The sequence below is a fragment of the Zea mays genome, chromosome 2 (assembly GCF_902167145.1).
Source record: "Zea mays cultivar B73 chromosome 2, Zm-B73-REFERENCE-NAM-5.0, whole genome shotgun sequence".
In the NCBI taxonomy this organism is placed as follows: Eukaryota; Viridiplantae; Streptophyta; class Magnoliopsida; order Poales; family Poaceae; genus Zea; species Zea mays.
Genome location: NC_050097.1, coordinates 174,666,261 through 174,680,383, shown reverse-complemented (window position 1 = coordinate 174,680,383; position 14,123 = coordinate 174,666,261). Strand labels below are relative to the sequence as shown.

The following is a 14,123-nucleotide window of genomic DNA, read 5'->3' as shown; positions in this document are numbered from 1 at the left end:
GAACTCATGCTTGATGCCCTCCTCCTCAAGGAAGCCTTCGATTTGTGAGTTCTTGAACTCCGTCCCATTGTCGCTTCTTATTTTCTTGATCCTTAAGCTGAACTCATTTTGAGCCCGTCTCAAGAATCCCTTTAAAGTCTCTTGGGTTTGAGATTTTTCCTCTAAAAAGAATACCCAAGTGAAGCGAGAATAATCATCCACTATTACAAGACAATACTTACTCCCGCCGATGCTTATGTAAGCAATCGGGCCGAATAGATCCATGTGGAGTAGCTCAAGCGGCCTGTCGGTCGTCATGATGTTCTTGTGTGGATGATGGACTCCAACTTGCTTCCCTGCTTGACATGCGCTACAAATCCTGTCTTTCTCAAAATGAACATTTGTTAATCCTAAAATGTGTTCTCCCTTTAGAAGCTTATGAAGATTCTTCATCCCAACATGGGCTAGTCGGCGGTGCCAGAGCCAACCCATGTTAGTCTTAGCAATTAAGCATGTGTCGAGCTCAGCTCTATTAAAATCTACTAAGTATAGCTGACCCTCTAACACACCCTTAAATGCTATTGAATCATCACTTCTTCTAAAGACAGTGACACCTACATCAGTGAATAGACAGTTGTAGCCCATTTGACATAATTGAGAAACAGAAAGCAAGTTGTAATCTAAAGAATCTACAAGAAAAACATTGGAAATAGAATGGTCAGGAGATATAGCAATTTTACCCAATCCTTTGACCAAACCTTGATTTCCATCCCCGAATGTGATAGCTCGTTGGGGATCTTGATTTTTCTCATATGAGGAGAACATCCTTTTCTCCCCGGTCATGTGGTTTGTGCACCCGCTGTCGAGTATCCAACTTGAGCCTCCGGATGCATAAACCTACAAAACAATTTTAGTTCTTGACTTTAGGTACCCAAATGGTTTTGGGTCCTTTGGCATTAGATACAAGAACTTTGGGTACCCAAACACAAGTCCTTGACCCCTTGTGCTTGCCCCCAACATATTTGGCAACTACTTTGCCGGATTTGCTAGTAAGCACATAAGATGCATCAAAAGTTTTAAATGAAATGGCATGATCATTTGATGCATTAGGAATTTTCTTCTTAGGCAACTTAGCATGGGTTGGTTGCCTAAAACTAGATGTCTCACCCTTATACATATAAGCATGATTAGGGCCAGAGTGAGACTTCCTAGAATGAATCTTTCTAATTTTGCTCTCAGGATAGCCGGCAGGGTACAAAATGTAACCCTCGTTATCCTGAGGCATGGGAGCCTTGCCCTTAACAAAGTTAGATAAGTTCTTTGGAGGGGCATTAAGTTTGATATTGTCTTCCCTTTGGAAGCCAATGCCATCCTTGATGCCAGGGCGTCTCCCATTATAGAGCATACTTCTAGCAAATTTAAATTTTTCATTTTCTAAGTTATGCTCGGCAATTTTAGCATCTAATTTTGCTATATGATCATTTTGTTGTTTAATTAAAGCCATATGATCATGAATAGCATCAATATCAACATTTCTACATCTAGTACAAATAGTGACATGCTCAATGGTAGATGTAGATGGTTTGCAAGAATTAAGTTCAACAATCTTAGCACGAAGTATATCATTCTTATCTCTAAGATCGGCAATTGTAATTTTGCAAACATCAAAATTTTTAGCCTTAGCAATCAAATTTTCATTCTCTAATCTAAGGCTAGCAAGAGAAATGTTTAATTCTTCAATCCTAGCAAGCAAATCATCATTACTATCTCTAGAATTGGGAATTGAAACATTACAAACATGTGAATCAACCTTAGCATTTAAACTAGCATTTTCATGTCTAAGGTTGTCAATCATCTCACGGCAAGTGCTTAGCTCACTAGACAATTTTTCACATTTTTCTACTTCTAGAGCATAAGCCTTTTTAACCTTAACATGTTTCTTGTTTTCTTTAATTAGACAATCCTCTTGGGAGTCCAAAAGGTCATCCTTTTCATGAATAGCACTAACTAATTCATTTAATTTTTCTTTTTGAGCTATGTTAAGGTTGGCAAAAAGGGAACGCAAATTATCCTCCTCATCACTAGCATTATCATCACTAGAAGATTCATATTTAGTGGAGGAGTTGGTTTTAACCTTCTTCTTTTTGCCGTCCTTTGCCATGAGGCACTTGTGGCCGACGTTGGGGAAGAGGAGTCCCTTGGTGACGGCGATGTTGGCGGCGTCCTCGTCGTCGGAGGAGTCGCTTGAGCTTTCGTCGGAATCCCATTCCCGACAAACATGGGCATCGCCGCCCTTCTTCTTGTAGTACCTTTTCTTCTCCTTTCTTCTCCCCTTCTTGTCGTCGCCTCGGTCACTGTCACTAGATATAGGACATTTAGCAATAAAATGACCGGGCTTACCACACTTGTAGCAAACCTTCTTGGAGCGGGACTTGTAGTCCTTCCCCCTCCTTTGCTTTAGGATTTGGCGGAAGCTCTTGATGACGAGCGCCATTTCCTCATTGTCGAGCTTGGAGGCATCTATTGGTTGTCTACTTGGTGTAGACTCCTCCTTCTTCTCCTCCGTTGCCTTGAATGCAACGGGTTGGGCTTCGGATGGGTCGCCAAGCTCGTTGATTTTCCTCGAGCCCTCTATCATGCACTCAAAACTTACAAAATGCCCGATAACTTCCTCGGGGGTCATTTTAGTATATCTAGGATTACCACGAATCAATTGAACTTGAGTGGGATTAAGAAAAATGAGAGATCTTAAAATAACATTTACCACTTCGTGGTCGTCCCACTTCTTGCTCCCGAGGTTGCGTACTTGGTTCACCAAAGTCTTGAGCCGGTTGTACATGTGTTGTGGCTCCTCCCCTTTTTGAAGCCGGAACCGACCGAGCTCCCCCTCGATCGTTTCCCGCTTGGTGATCTTGGTGAGCTCATCTCCCTCGTGCGCAGTTTTGAGTACATCCCAAACCTCCTTGGCGCTCTTCAATCCTTGCACTTTGTTATACTCTTCTTTGCTTAAAGAGGCGAGGAGTATCGTCGTTGCTTGAGAGTTGAAGTGCTCGATTTGGGCCACCTCATCCTCATCATAGTTTTCATCCCCTACGGATGGTACCTGCGCACCAAACTCAACAACATCCCATATGCTTTTGTGGAGCGAGATTAGATGAAATCGCATTAAATCGCTCCACCTAGCGTAATCTTCACCATCAAAAGTTGGTGGTTTGCCTAGTGGGACGGAAAGTAAAGGTGTATGTTTGGAAATGCGAGGGTAGCGTAGGGGGATCTTACTATACTTCTTGCGCTCTTGGCGCTTAGAAGTGACGGAGGGCGCATCGGAGTCGGAGGTAGAAGTTGATGAAGTGTCGGTCTCGTAGTAGACCACCTTCCTCATCCTCTTGTGCTTGTCGCCTTTCCGATGCGGCTTGTGGGAAGAAGATTTTTCCTTCTTCTCTTTGTGGTGAGAAGAAGATTTCTTCTCCTTCCCTTTGTTGGAGGAGCTCTTCTTCTTCTCCCTCCTTTTGGTGCGGGACTCTTCCGATGAAGTACTTCCTTGGCTTGTAGTGGGCTTTTCGCCGCTCTCCATCTCCTTCTTGGCGTGATCTCCCGACATCACTTCGAGCGGTTAGGCTCTAATGAAGCACCGGGCTCTGATACCAATTGATAGTCGCCTAGAGGGGGGGTGAATAGGGCGAAACTGAAATTTACAAATATAAACACAACTACAAGCCGGGTTAGCGTTAGAAATATAAACGAGTCCGCGAGAGAGGGTGCAAAACAAATCGCACGCAAATAATGAAGTGTGACACACGGATTTGTTTTACCGAGGTTCGGTTCTCTCAAACCTACTCCCCGTTGAGGAGGCCACAAAGGCCGGGTCTCTTTCAACCCTTCCCTCTCTCAAACGGTCCCTCGGACCGAGTGAGCTTCTCTTCTCAAATCAAAGCCGGGAACAAAACTTCCCCGCAAGGGCCACCACACAATTGGTGCCTCTTGCCTTGATTACAATGGAGTTTTGATCACAAGAACAAGTGAGAAAGAAAAGAAGCAATCCAAGCGCAAGAGCTCAAATGAACACGGCAAATTACTCTCACTAATCACTAGGGCTTTGTGTGGAATTGGAGAGGATTTGATCTCTTTAGTGTGTCTAGAATTGAATGCTAGAGCTCTTGTAGTAGTTGAGAAGTGGAAAACTTGGATGCAATGAATGGAGGGGTGGTTGGGGTATTTATAGCCCCAACCACCAAACTTGACCGTTGTCTGGAGGCGTCTGCGCGATGGCGCACCGGACAGTCCGGTGCACACCGGACAGTCCGGTGCCCCTGCCACGTCATCACTGCCGTTGGATTCTGACCGTTGGAGCTTCTGACTTGTGGGCCCGCCTGGGTGTCCGGTGCACACCGGACAGGTACTGTTTGATGTCCGGTGTGCCAGCATGGGCGATTCTGACTTCTGCGCGCGCAGACGGCGCATTGAATGCGCGGTAGAGAGCCGTTGGCGCGGAGACGACCGTTGTCCCGGAGTTGCACCGGACAGTCCGGTGCACACCGGACAGTCCGGTGAATTATAGCGGACGAGCCGTTGGCTTTTCCTGAAGCTGGCGAGTTCCTGAGGCCGACCTCCTTTGGCGCACCGGACACTGTCCGGTGTACACCGGACAGTCCGGTGAATTTTAGCCGAGTCGCCCCTGGAATTCCCGAAGGTGAAGAGTTTGAGTCTGAGTCCCCTGGTGCACCGGACAGGTACTGTTCACTGTCCGGTGGCACACCGGACAGTCCGGTGCGCCAGACCAGGGGTGCCTTCGGTTGCCCCTTTGCTCCTTTATTGAATCCAAAACTTGGTCTTTTTATTGGCTGAGTGTGAACCTTTTACACCTGTATAATCTATACACTTGGGCAAACTAGTTAGTCCAAAGATTTGTGTTGGGCAATTCAACCACCAAAATTATTTAGGAACTAGGTGTAAGCCTAATTCCCTTTCAGTTGCCTTCGGAGGGACCCCCTAGATCGACGTGGAAGCATTCACGACTTGGGCCGCAGTCCTCATCGCCGAGGCTGCGGCTACCGTCGGAACAGTCGGAAAGGCAGTAGTCGCATGCGGTCATGAAGTCCCGCATGGCACTAGGGTTACCAAGTCCGGAGAAATCCCAACAGAAGTCGGACACGTCATCTTCCTCGGACCCCGAGGGCCCGTAGGTCGAGACGTCCGTCAGCCGGTCCCAGGGTGACCACATACGAAACCCCAGAGGGTTTGGACTCGCCTCTACGAGAGCGTCCGCCAAAGCGAAGTCGCTTGGCGGGTCGAGGCTGAACCCAAAGGGCGTGAGATGGGAATCGGTGGGTACCTCTTGGTCGACGGGCGGTGACGAAGTCACGTCAGGGACTGACTGCACCGTCGTCTCAGGTACGAGGGTGACGCCTAGCAAGCCTTTCGCGAGCGTGCTGGCGTCGTCCGTTTGCTTGGAATTGGCGTGTTGCGGGGAGACGGCGTTCGTCTTCGTCTCAAACGCGAGGTCGATGCCCGACGTGCCCCCCGTTGGGGCGCCGGCGCCGTCGACTCGCTCGACAGCCGACGAGGTGCCGCCTCCTGCTTGGCCTTGGTTGCCCCGCCTCCTCCTCCGTCGGCGGGGGAGAGGGCGGGGTGAGCTCGAATGTTGTTCTTCCACCACGCGGGGAAGACGTCGTCGATTTCGCCGACGGCGGGCGGGCTGTCGGCCGCCATTGTCGCTGTCGCACGGCGGGGGAAGGAGTATCATGTCGTAGCTGCCGTCGAGGGACATGAACTCAAGACTCCCGAAACGGAGCACCGTCCCGGGCTGGAAAGGTTGCTGGAGACTGCCCATCTGGAGCTTGACGGGAAGCTGTTCGTCAACACGCAGCAGGCCCCTACCTGGCGCACCATCTGTCGGCGTTTCGAGACCGGGGGGTCCCTGGGCCGGCGAGTGAAATGTTGCCGCGTGCCCCAGCCCAGATGGGTCGGCGCGAGACAGAGCGCAAAGGGGGGAAAAAGGCAGCCGGAGCGAGAGAGAGGTGGGAATCCCGCAGCCTTCGTGTTTGTCCCGCGCCCAGGTCGGGTGCGCTTGCAGTAGGGGGTTACAAGCGTCCACGCGGGAGGGGAGCGAGCGGCCTCACGCGAGCGCCTGTCCCGTCCTCTTCCCTGCGCGGCCAACCCTCCGTAAGAGGGCCCTGGTCCTTCCTTTTATAGGCGTAAGGAGAGGATCCAGGTGTACAATGTGGGGTGGAGCAGAGTGCTAACGTGTCTAGCAGAGGAGAGCTAGCGCCCTAAGTACATGCCATCGTGGCAGCCGAAGAGGTTTTGGCACCCGGTTCGTGTGGTGTCGTGGCCGTCGGAGGAGCGCTGGAGCCTGGCGAAAGGACAGCTGTCGGGGCTGTCGAGTCCTTGCTGACGTCCTCTTGCTTCCGTAAGGGGGCTGAGAGCCGCCGTCATCATAGAGCGTGCGGGGCGCCATCATTACTTGTCTGGCGGAGCGAGCCAGATGGGACGCCGGTCTTGTTCCCCGTAGCCTGAGTCAGCTTGGGGTAGGGTAATGATGGCGCCTCCTGTTGACGTGGTCGGTCCGTGCCCTAGGTTGGGCGATGTGGAGGCTCCTCCGAGGTCGAGGTCGAGTCTGTCTTCCGAGGCCGAGGTCGAGTCCGAGCCCCTGGGTCGGGCGAGGCGGAGACCGTCGGCGGAGGCTAGGGCTAAGTCCGAGCCCTGGGGTCGGGCGAAGCGGAGTTCGTCGTCTTCAGGGGCTGAGCCCGAGTCCGAGCCCTGGGTCGGGCGGAGCGGAGTTCGCCGTCTTCCGGGGCTGAGCCCGAGTCCGAGCCCTTGGTCGGGCGGAGCGGAGTTCGTCGTCTTCAGGGGCTGAGCCCGAGTCCGAGCCCTGGGGTCGGGCGGAGCGGAGTTCGCCGTCTTCCGGGGCTGAGCCCGAGTCCGAGCCCTGGGTCGGGCGGAGCGGAGTTCGTCGTCTTCAGGGGTTGAGCCCGAGTCCGAGCCCTGGGGTCGGGCGGAGCGGAGTTCGCCGTCTTCCGGGGCTGAGCCCGAGTCCGAGCCCTGGGTCGGGCGGAGCGGAGTTTCCTATGGTGCCCGAGGCCGGGCCTGGCTGCCTGTCAGCCTCACTCTGTCGAGTGGCACAGCAGTCGGAGCGGCACAGACGGCGCTGTCCTTCTGTAGGCCGGTCAGTGGAGCGGCGAAGTGACTGCGGTCACTTCGGCTCTGTCGACTGGAGGACGTGCGTCAGGATAAAGGTGTCAGGCCACCTTTGCATTAAATGCCCCTGCGATTTGGTCGGTTGGCGTGGCGATTTGGCCAGGGTTGCTTCTTGGCGAAGACTGGGCCTCGGGCGAGCCGGAAGTATGTTCGTCGCTGGAGGGGGGCCTCGGGCGAGACGTAGATCCTCCGGGGTCGGCTGCCCTTGTCCGAGGCTGGGCTCGGGCGAGGCGTGATCGAGTCCCTTGAATGGACCGATCCCTGACTTAGTCGCACTCATCAGGCCTTTGCAGCTTTGTGCTGATGGGGGTTACCAGCTGAGAATTAGGAGTCTTGAGGGTACCCCTAATTATGGTCCCCGACAATCATATTTTATTTGCAAAAATAAATATATATAAAAAAGTTGACGTGACGCTGAGGTGGCGGTAAGCTAGCGATAACGATTATGCATTGGAGTGTTGCTATAGTTAAGGACTAACGTTAGTAGATAGAGATCAATCGATAGCGACGTGATGGCCGTTAGGAATGGAACGAGTCTAACGCAACATAAAAGTCTAACATAACTCAGTCTAAAACACTGGTATGTGGGAATTCAAGGGGAGGTGCTCGCATGCAGGGGCTGATCTATACCTCCGGCCATTTGGTCCGTAGCACATGTATGATCCATGTATTTTTGTATAAATTTGTGTTTAATAATCTAGTTTAAAATCGTTAAGATTAAAGGGAACTTATCAGGAGCAAATCAAACACTTGGTACAAAACGTGAAACCAGACATAGAAATTTTTCAGAACAATCCCCACCGTGTACCAGCTTTCAAAACTACTCTTCTATTTCCCCTGCTATATTTTTAAATACACACCGCTACCTCCAACCACATGTTGGTTTGGACTTGATATATTTCCAAGATAAAAAGAGAAGAAATTTCTGGTTCCGCCCGAGCTCTCGCATATGTGGGAGAAGGAAGGGGCAAAGAGTGATCGAGAGAAAATGGAAGAGATTTGGCAGTGGCAGCCATGCGACCTACCCACCCGCAATTTCACAATTTCAACTGCAAAAAATGGTCCACATTTTCACAGATTTCAACTGCAAAAAATTGTTGACACACTAAATCCAAAAATCTTTACTATTTCTAACTGTCGTTGCACGTAGTGCTGGGAGTATGGACCGGTCTTTTCGGGCCAGCACGAGCACGACCCGAAAATAAGAGTCCAAAGCACGGTCCGACACGAAATAATTTGGGCCGGGCTAGCACGGTCCGAAGGCGGGCTTGGGCCGGGCCTCAATTTCTGGCCCGTCGGGCCCCAGCACGGCCCGCATAGATGGGTCGGGCTTGGGTCGGCACGGCCCAATTAAGCTCAATCTATTTAATTTCTTTAATTTAGTAAGATATCGACTTTATATTGTTGTTATATTTAGAGTTTATGTGGTCAAATAATGCTAGAATTGTTTAATATCTTTAATTTAGTAAGTTATGAACTTTATATGATTATAATATTTTGATTTTATGTGGTCAAATACATGGGCCGAGCTTGGGCTGGCACGGCCCAAAGAAGGCACGACGTGGTTTAGGACCGAGCTGGGCCACTGTTTTTATACTTCGGGCTGGCACGACACTGCCCAAAAATTATTTGAGCTTTGCTGGCCCGAACCCGTTTGGCACGAAGCACGATGGGTTTGGACCAAGCTGGCCCGGCCCGGCCCAATTCCCAGCACGAGCGACCTACCCACCCGCACCTCTGAAAAACTTCCAAACACGTCGAATTCGCCACGCGTCGATCCCTCACTGGCCGGTCAGACGAAGCTAGCTCCCCATTGGCCCGAAGCCATGGCCCACACCCGCCTTGTGGCAGCCGCCCGTACGCTCACCTCCATCGGACCCATCCGTCAGAGAGGCAAACACGTCTAGTGAGCCCACCGGGTGGGTGAGCGGAAACCTTAAACCCACCCGCTCCCCGGGCTTCTATAAGCAGCTCCGCTCGCGCTCCACCGCAGCGACCGATAGAACACGACCCTGGGACCGGGGCTCAGATCGGATCGCATCAGATCGAAGGCGTCCAGAAGTTTCCATCGGGCGTCGCCGGTATGGTGATCCGCAGGGGTTCTTCGTACGCCGTCGCGGCACTTCTCGCGCTCGCCTCTGTCGCCGCCGTCGCCGGCGAGGTATTCTTCCAGGAGAAGTTCGAAGGTGATTCCCTTGATCCCACCCCTCAAACGGTGCGATCTGGCCTGTTACGGTGCGGCCCATGTCTTAGGCACGAATGCTGCTCGTTCATGCTATTTAGCCGTGTGGTTCTGTGATAAGTGGTAGGGGGTTCGCTCACAGGATGTAGCGGCGCCGTCTATGTATGGTGTTCGGTACTACAGTCATCTCGGGCCTGGATCCTGCGGCTGTGAATTGTCGTGTGGCAGTTTGAATTCTCTGTTCGAACTGTGTCGCCCTTTGGTCAGTATTAAAATGCGTTGTACAGTACGGCGAATCTTATGTCATTTCTGCGGAGGCGAACAAATTTTATACTATTCGTAGCCTTTGACCTGAACATAATCTGATTTGGGACTCATGTCGTGATGTTTATTTAGGAGATATAAATGCCAATGTGCGCATTAGTATTTGTGTTCATGTTTTACTCCTAGTTGATTGGGAACACGTCGTCGTGCACTTCTCCAGATTCCACATTATGAATTATAGGATCTCCAATACTGTCTGTCAGTTTTGTATACCGCGAAACATTTTCTAATGTTTATATTACCATCTGTGACATTTCTGCGCTGTTGTGATGGCCAGATGGCTGGGAAAGTCGGTGGGTCAAGTCCGAGTGGAAAAAGGACGATAACATGGCTGGTGAATGGAACCACACCTCGGGGAAATGGAATGGAGATGCAGAGGACAAAGGTTAATTCAAAACGTCAGAAGAATGGTGATTTCAGTTTATTAGTTAATACGTTTCATGTTGCAGGTATTCAAACCTCCGAGGACTACAGGTTCTATGCCATTTCAGCTGAATACCCTGAATTCAGCAACAAGGATAAGACCCTGGTGCTGCAGTTCTCTGTGAAGCACGAGCAGAAGCTTGACTGTGGTGGTGGTTACGTCAAGTTGCTGGGTGGTGATGTAGACCAGAAAAAATTCGGTGGGGACACAACTTACAGGTAGCCTATGGATATATTCTTGTACTTTTTCTCCCTATCATATCTGATCTTGTAGTAGTAGTTAACTTCATTCTTCTGTATGCAGCATTATGTTTGGACCAGATATCTGTGGGTACAGCACCAAGAAGGTTCACACTATCCTGACAAAGGATGGCAAGAACCACTTGATCAAGAAGGATGTGCCTTGTGAGACTGATCAGTTGACTCATGTTTACACTTTGATCATCCGTCCCGATGCAACATACAGCATTCTCATCGATAATGAAGAGAAGCAAACTGGCAGCATCTATGAGCACTGGGATATTCTTCCCCCTAAGCAAATCAAGGACCCAGAGGCTAAGAAGGTGAATACATAATATTTATTGTTGTGAATTTCTTTTCTTGAACCTGTTTGTAATAATTGAGGTTTATGTGTTGATGATTGTAGCCTGAGGACTGGGATGACAAGGAATACATTCCTGACCCTGAGGACAAGAAGCCAGAGGTAGTGTTTTATTTCTTGGCACCATATGCTTATTATTAGTGAAAAGTCTTAGGGCATGTATAATGCGTGTCTTGAGTTGTGTCTTCGAATGTATCTATGGGGGTGAATGTAAAAAAACTCAAGACATGTATCTTGACAAAGACACAGTGTCTTAGCTCTATGTTCGAGACAGAAGACTAGCTGATTGGTCACTTTAATTTATTGAATACTCTGATTGGTACAATGAATATAGTAAGACACATGTTTTAGACATGTCCACTATATTATGTTGTGTTTTAGTTGTGTCTTATACTTGGAGTACCGTGCAACAGTGTCTAGGTTGTACAAGCCCTTACCTGACCACAATTTAAGAGCTTCTATTGTATAACATTTGATGAGATATTTTATTACTCAAGTCCCTTCTAGTTTCCTTAATTCGTTTAACAGTACAGCTCATTGCTTTTTTCATTACTTTTCAGGGCTATGATGATATTCCCAAGGAAATTCCTGACCCTGATGCTAAGAAGGTACTTATGTGGTTATTTGTTATGCGGTCTGTGTCGTAGGATGGATAACAGCATGGGTTTATAAATTCTAAAATGTGCATTGCAGCCTGAGGACTGGGATGACGAGGAAGATGGTGAATGGACTGCCCCTACCATTCCCAACCCAGAATACAAAGGACCATGGAAACAAAAGGTATGGCAGTTCCTTGAACTGTATACAAACTGACATCAATTCATATTCTGATATCTGACAGCATGTTTCACTTGCCAGAAAATCAAGAACCCTAACTACCAGGGTAAATGGAAGGCACCTATGATTGACAACCCAGGTATGTTTCCCTGAAATTGAACCTTGTATCTTCTTACTATTTGGTTATTAGAATATTAGTGCTGAACCTATGTCTTATGCTTCACAGATTTCAAGGATGATCCGTACATTTATGCATTTGACAGCCTGAAATACATTGGCATTGAGCTGTGGCAGGTTGGTGTTGGATAGTCAGATCTTCCTTTCTTGTTCAGAATGACATCACAGTTATGCCCTTTTTTTCTATGTACAGGTTAAATCAGGCACTTTGTTTGACAACATCATCATCACTGATGATCCTGCGTTGGCCAAGACTTTTGCAGAGGAGACATGGGGCAAGCACAAGGAGGTGTGTTTTTTTCCTCGTAACAGCTCTCAATCAGTAACTCAGGGTTGATTCATGCATGCACTAACTATGTTGGTCCTTATCAGGCAGAGAAGACTGCTTTCGATGAGGCTGAGAAAAAGAAGGAAGAAGAGGTATATTTCAACACCATATAGTGTTTTTGTGATGGGGTATATCCGTATATGCATGAGTGTCTGGTATATTGGTATTTCTGTATGTTCTGTCTTTGTCATGCATCCTGGCCCATGTTGGCATACGGATTAGTTTCCTTAGGTTGAACTGAATTAACTGTAATCAGTGCTCAACACATGCGAGTTTAACTGATAAAATTACTGAGTTTAACCGTTCACTGTTGTGATTTTTGTGTCCTGCGTATTAACATTGGATTACTAAGGCTGGGTTTCTGAACTCTTCTTTCTGAGTCACAACGTTTGTGCTTCTGTTAGAGGTTTTCATGTCATTGATTGTGATTCTCTTTCTCTTCTCAACAGGAAGCCGCCAAGGGTGGCGATGATGACGATGATGACCTAGAGGTCAGCATTGCATCTATCTTATTCTTCCTGGGCCATTTTGTTTCCTATGCAGTTTAAATGATCTAATAAAATGCACATGTATTAACCTCAGGATGAGGCAGACGATGACAAGGCAGACGATGACAAGGCCGACTCTGATGCCGAGGATGACAAGGACTCTGAGGAGCACGTAAGTTACTCATCCGTTTCAAGTTCTCATTCCTGGCCCACCATTTTTCGTGGTCCGGTCCATGTCCTCACAATATGTCACAAATGCCATCTGCAGGACGAGCTCTAGATGATGAGTATGATAGAGGTGGCCACTGACATTGGTGCCGTTGGCCTGGATTTATCAGCTCTTCCATTTTGTTCTCCTTTTCTGTTATCAGAAACTTTAGGACATTGTTAAGAAGCTGAGGGACAGTATGGGTCGTAGCGCTTAGTCATTTTTCCCATTAAAATCGATAGCACTGCAGGAAGATCTTTTCCCACAATTGTTATATTTCATCCTGATGTTAGATGTCAGCTGTGTTAGTTTATTGAGAACTGTTTAATTAGTCAAAAAAGAAGAATAATACAAGCATTTGGTTCTATTTTCTCCTAAAAAATTAATTCTCCTCGTCTCATAAGAATTTAATCAAATCAGTACATCAGAGCAGTACAACTATGCAGCGTCAAGAAGCATTGGATACGAAAACAAAATAAAATCGATTAATCAGATTGGGTAGACCTGATTGGGAGTGGAGACTTGGAGGCCCCGGGGTCCTAGTCCCAACTGGTGTGACGGCGTGAGTCATGCCGAGGCCGTGGACTGCCGTCGTGTCACGAATGGGGATGGTGGCGACTGAGCACGAGAGTTTAATTCTGAAAATACAATTTTGAAATGTAGTTGGTGGACCGTTTTGGGCTGTATTGTGATTGTGGTGGCCGGTTGGTATATAAGCTAGGCTTGTAATAGTTATGAGGGATACGAATGAAGAAAACAATACTTTCCTGTACCTTTCTTCTCCTTCTGAATCCATCTGTTCTTCGCACCCTGTTCTTCGCGCTCAACTCCGGTGACCGTCGGACTTTCTACCTCCGGTTGTGACAAATTGGTATCAGAGCCATTTCGCGGCATTGACTGTCGCGGAGGGGTCTTTGTTCCGGCTCGGGAACGAAGGGTTCTGTGGGTCGTCAAGTTGATTCGAAGCCACAACGCCCAGTCGTCAAACCTCGCAGGCACGACAACTCGTCTCGGTGATGGACGACGTCGAGAAGCGTCTTGCCGAGAAGTTCCAGGAAGTTTGGGATGCCTCATCCGCGACGCTGATGGAACTATCTAAGAAGATGGATGGATTCAACGTGCTGTCAACAAAACTGACAGAGATGGAGAAGAGACAAATGGAGGGAGAGAAGTTGATTCAATACCTGCAGACGAAGATGGACCTGTCTATGAAGTCGCTGACTCAAGTTTCTCAGGACCAAAATCGATTGGCGACCACGGTATCAAGCGCAATTAGAGGGATGAAGGCAACTGGTGATGGGTTGATTGGGCCTCCTCCGATCCAGCTAAGAAATACTCAGGTACCTCCTAGAATACCTACAACCGTGGAGGATGGGAGTAGCAGTTTGGGTATGGATGCTAGAAATGATTTAGCGATGGACATGGAAGGGAGGAAGAAC

At 48.7% G+C, this 14,123-nt stretch overlaps 1 protein-coding gene across 1 annotated transcript; it reads left to right on the top strand.

Moving 5' to 3' along the window:
- Nucleotides 1-9,020: 9,020 nt before the first annotated feature.
- On the top strand, nt 9,021-13,066 carry LOC103647314 (calreticulin-like). The gene is made up of 14 exons (XM_008671858.3): nt 9,021-9,362; nt 9,960-10,067; nt 10,132-10,324; nt 10,410-10,668; nt 10,752-10,808; nt 11,267-11,314; nt 11,400-11,486; nt 11,565-11,622; nt 11,710-11,777; nt 11,854-11,949; nt 12,033-12,080; nt 12,438-12,479; nt 12,571-12,648; nt 12,745-13,066. The coding sequence occupies exons 1-14, from the start codon at nt 9,260-9,262 to the stop codon at nt 12,754-12,756; spliced, it is 1,257 nt and encodes a 418-aa protein (XP_008670080.1). The 5' UTR covers nt 9,021-9,259; the 3' UTR covers nt 12,757-13,066.
- The last annotated feature ends 1,057 nt before the right edge of the window (nt 13,067-14,123 follow it).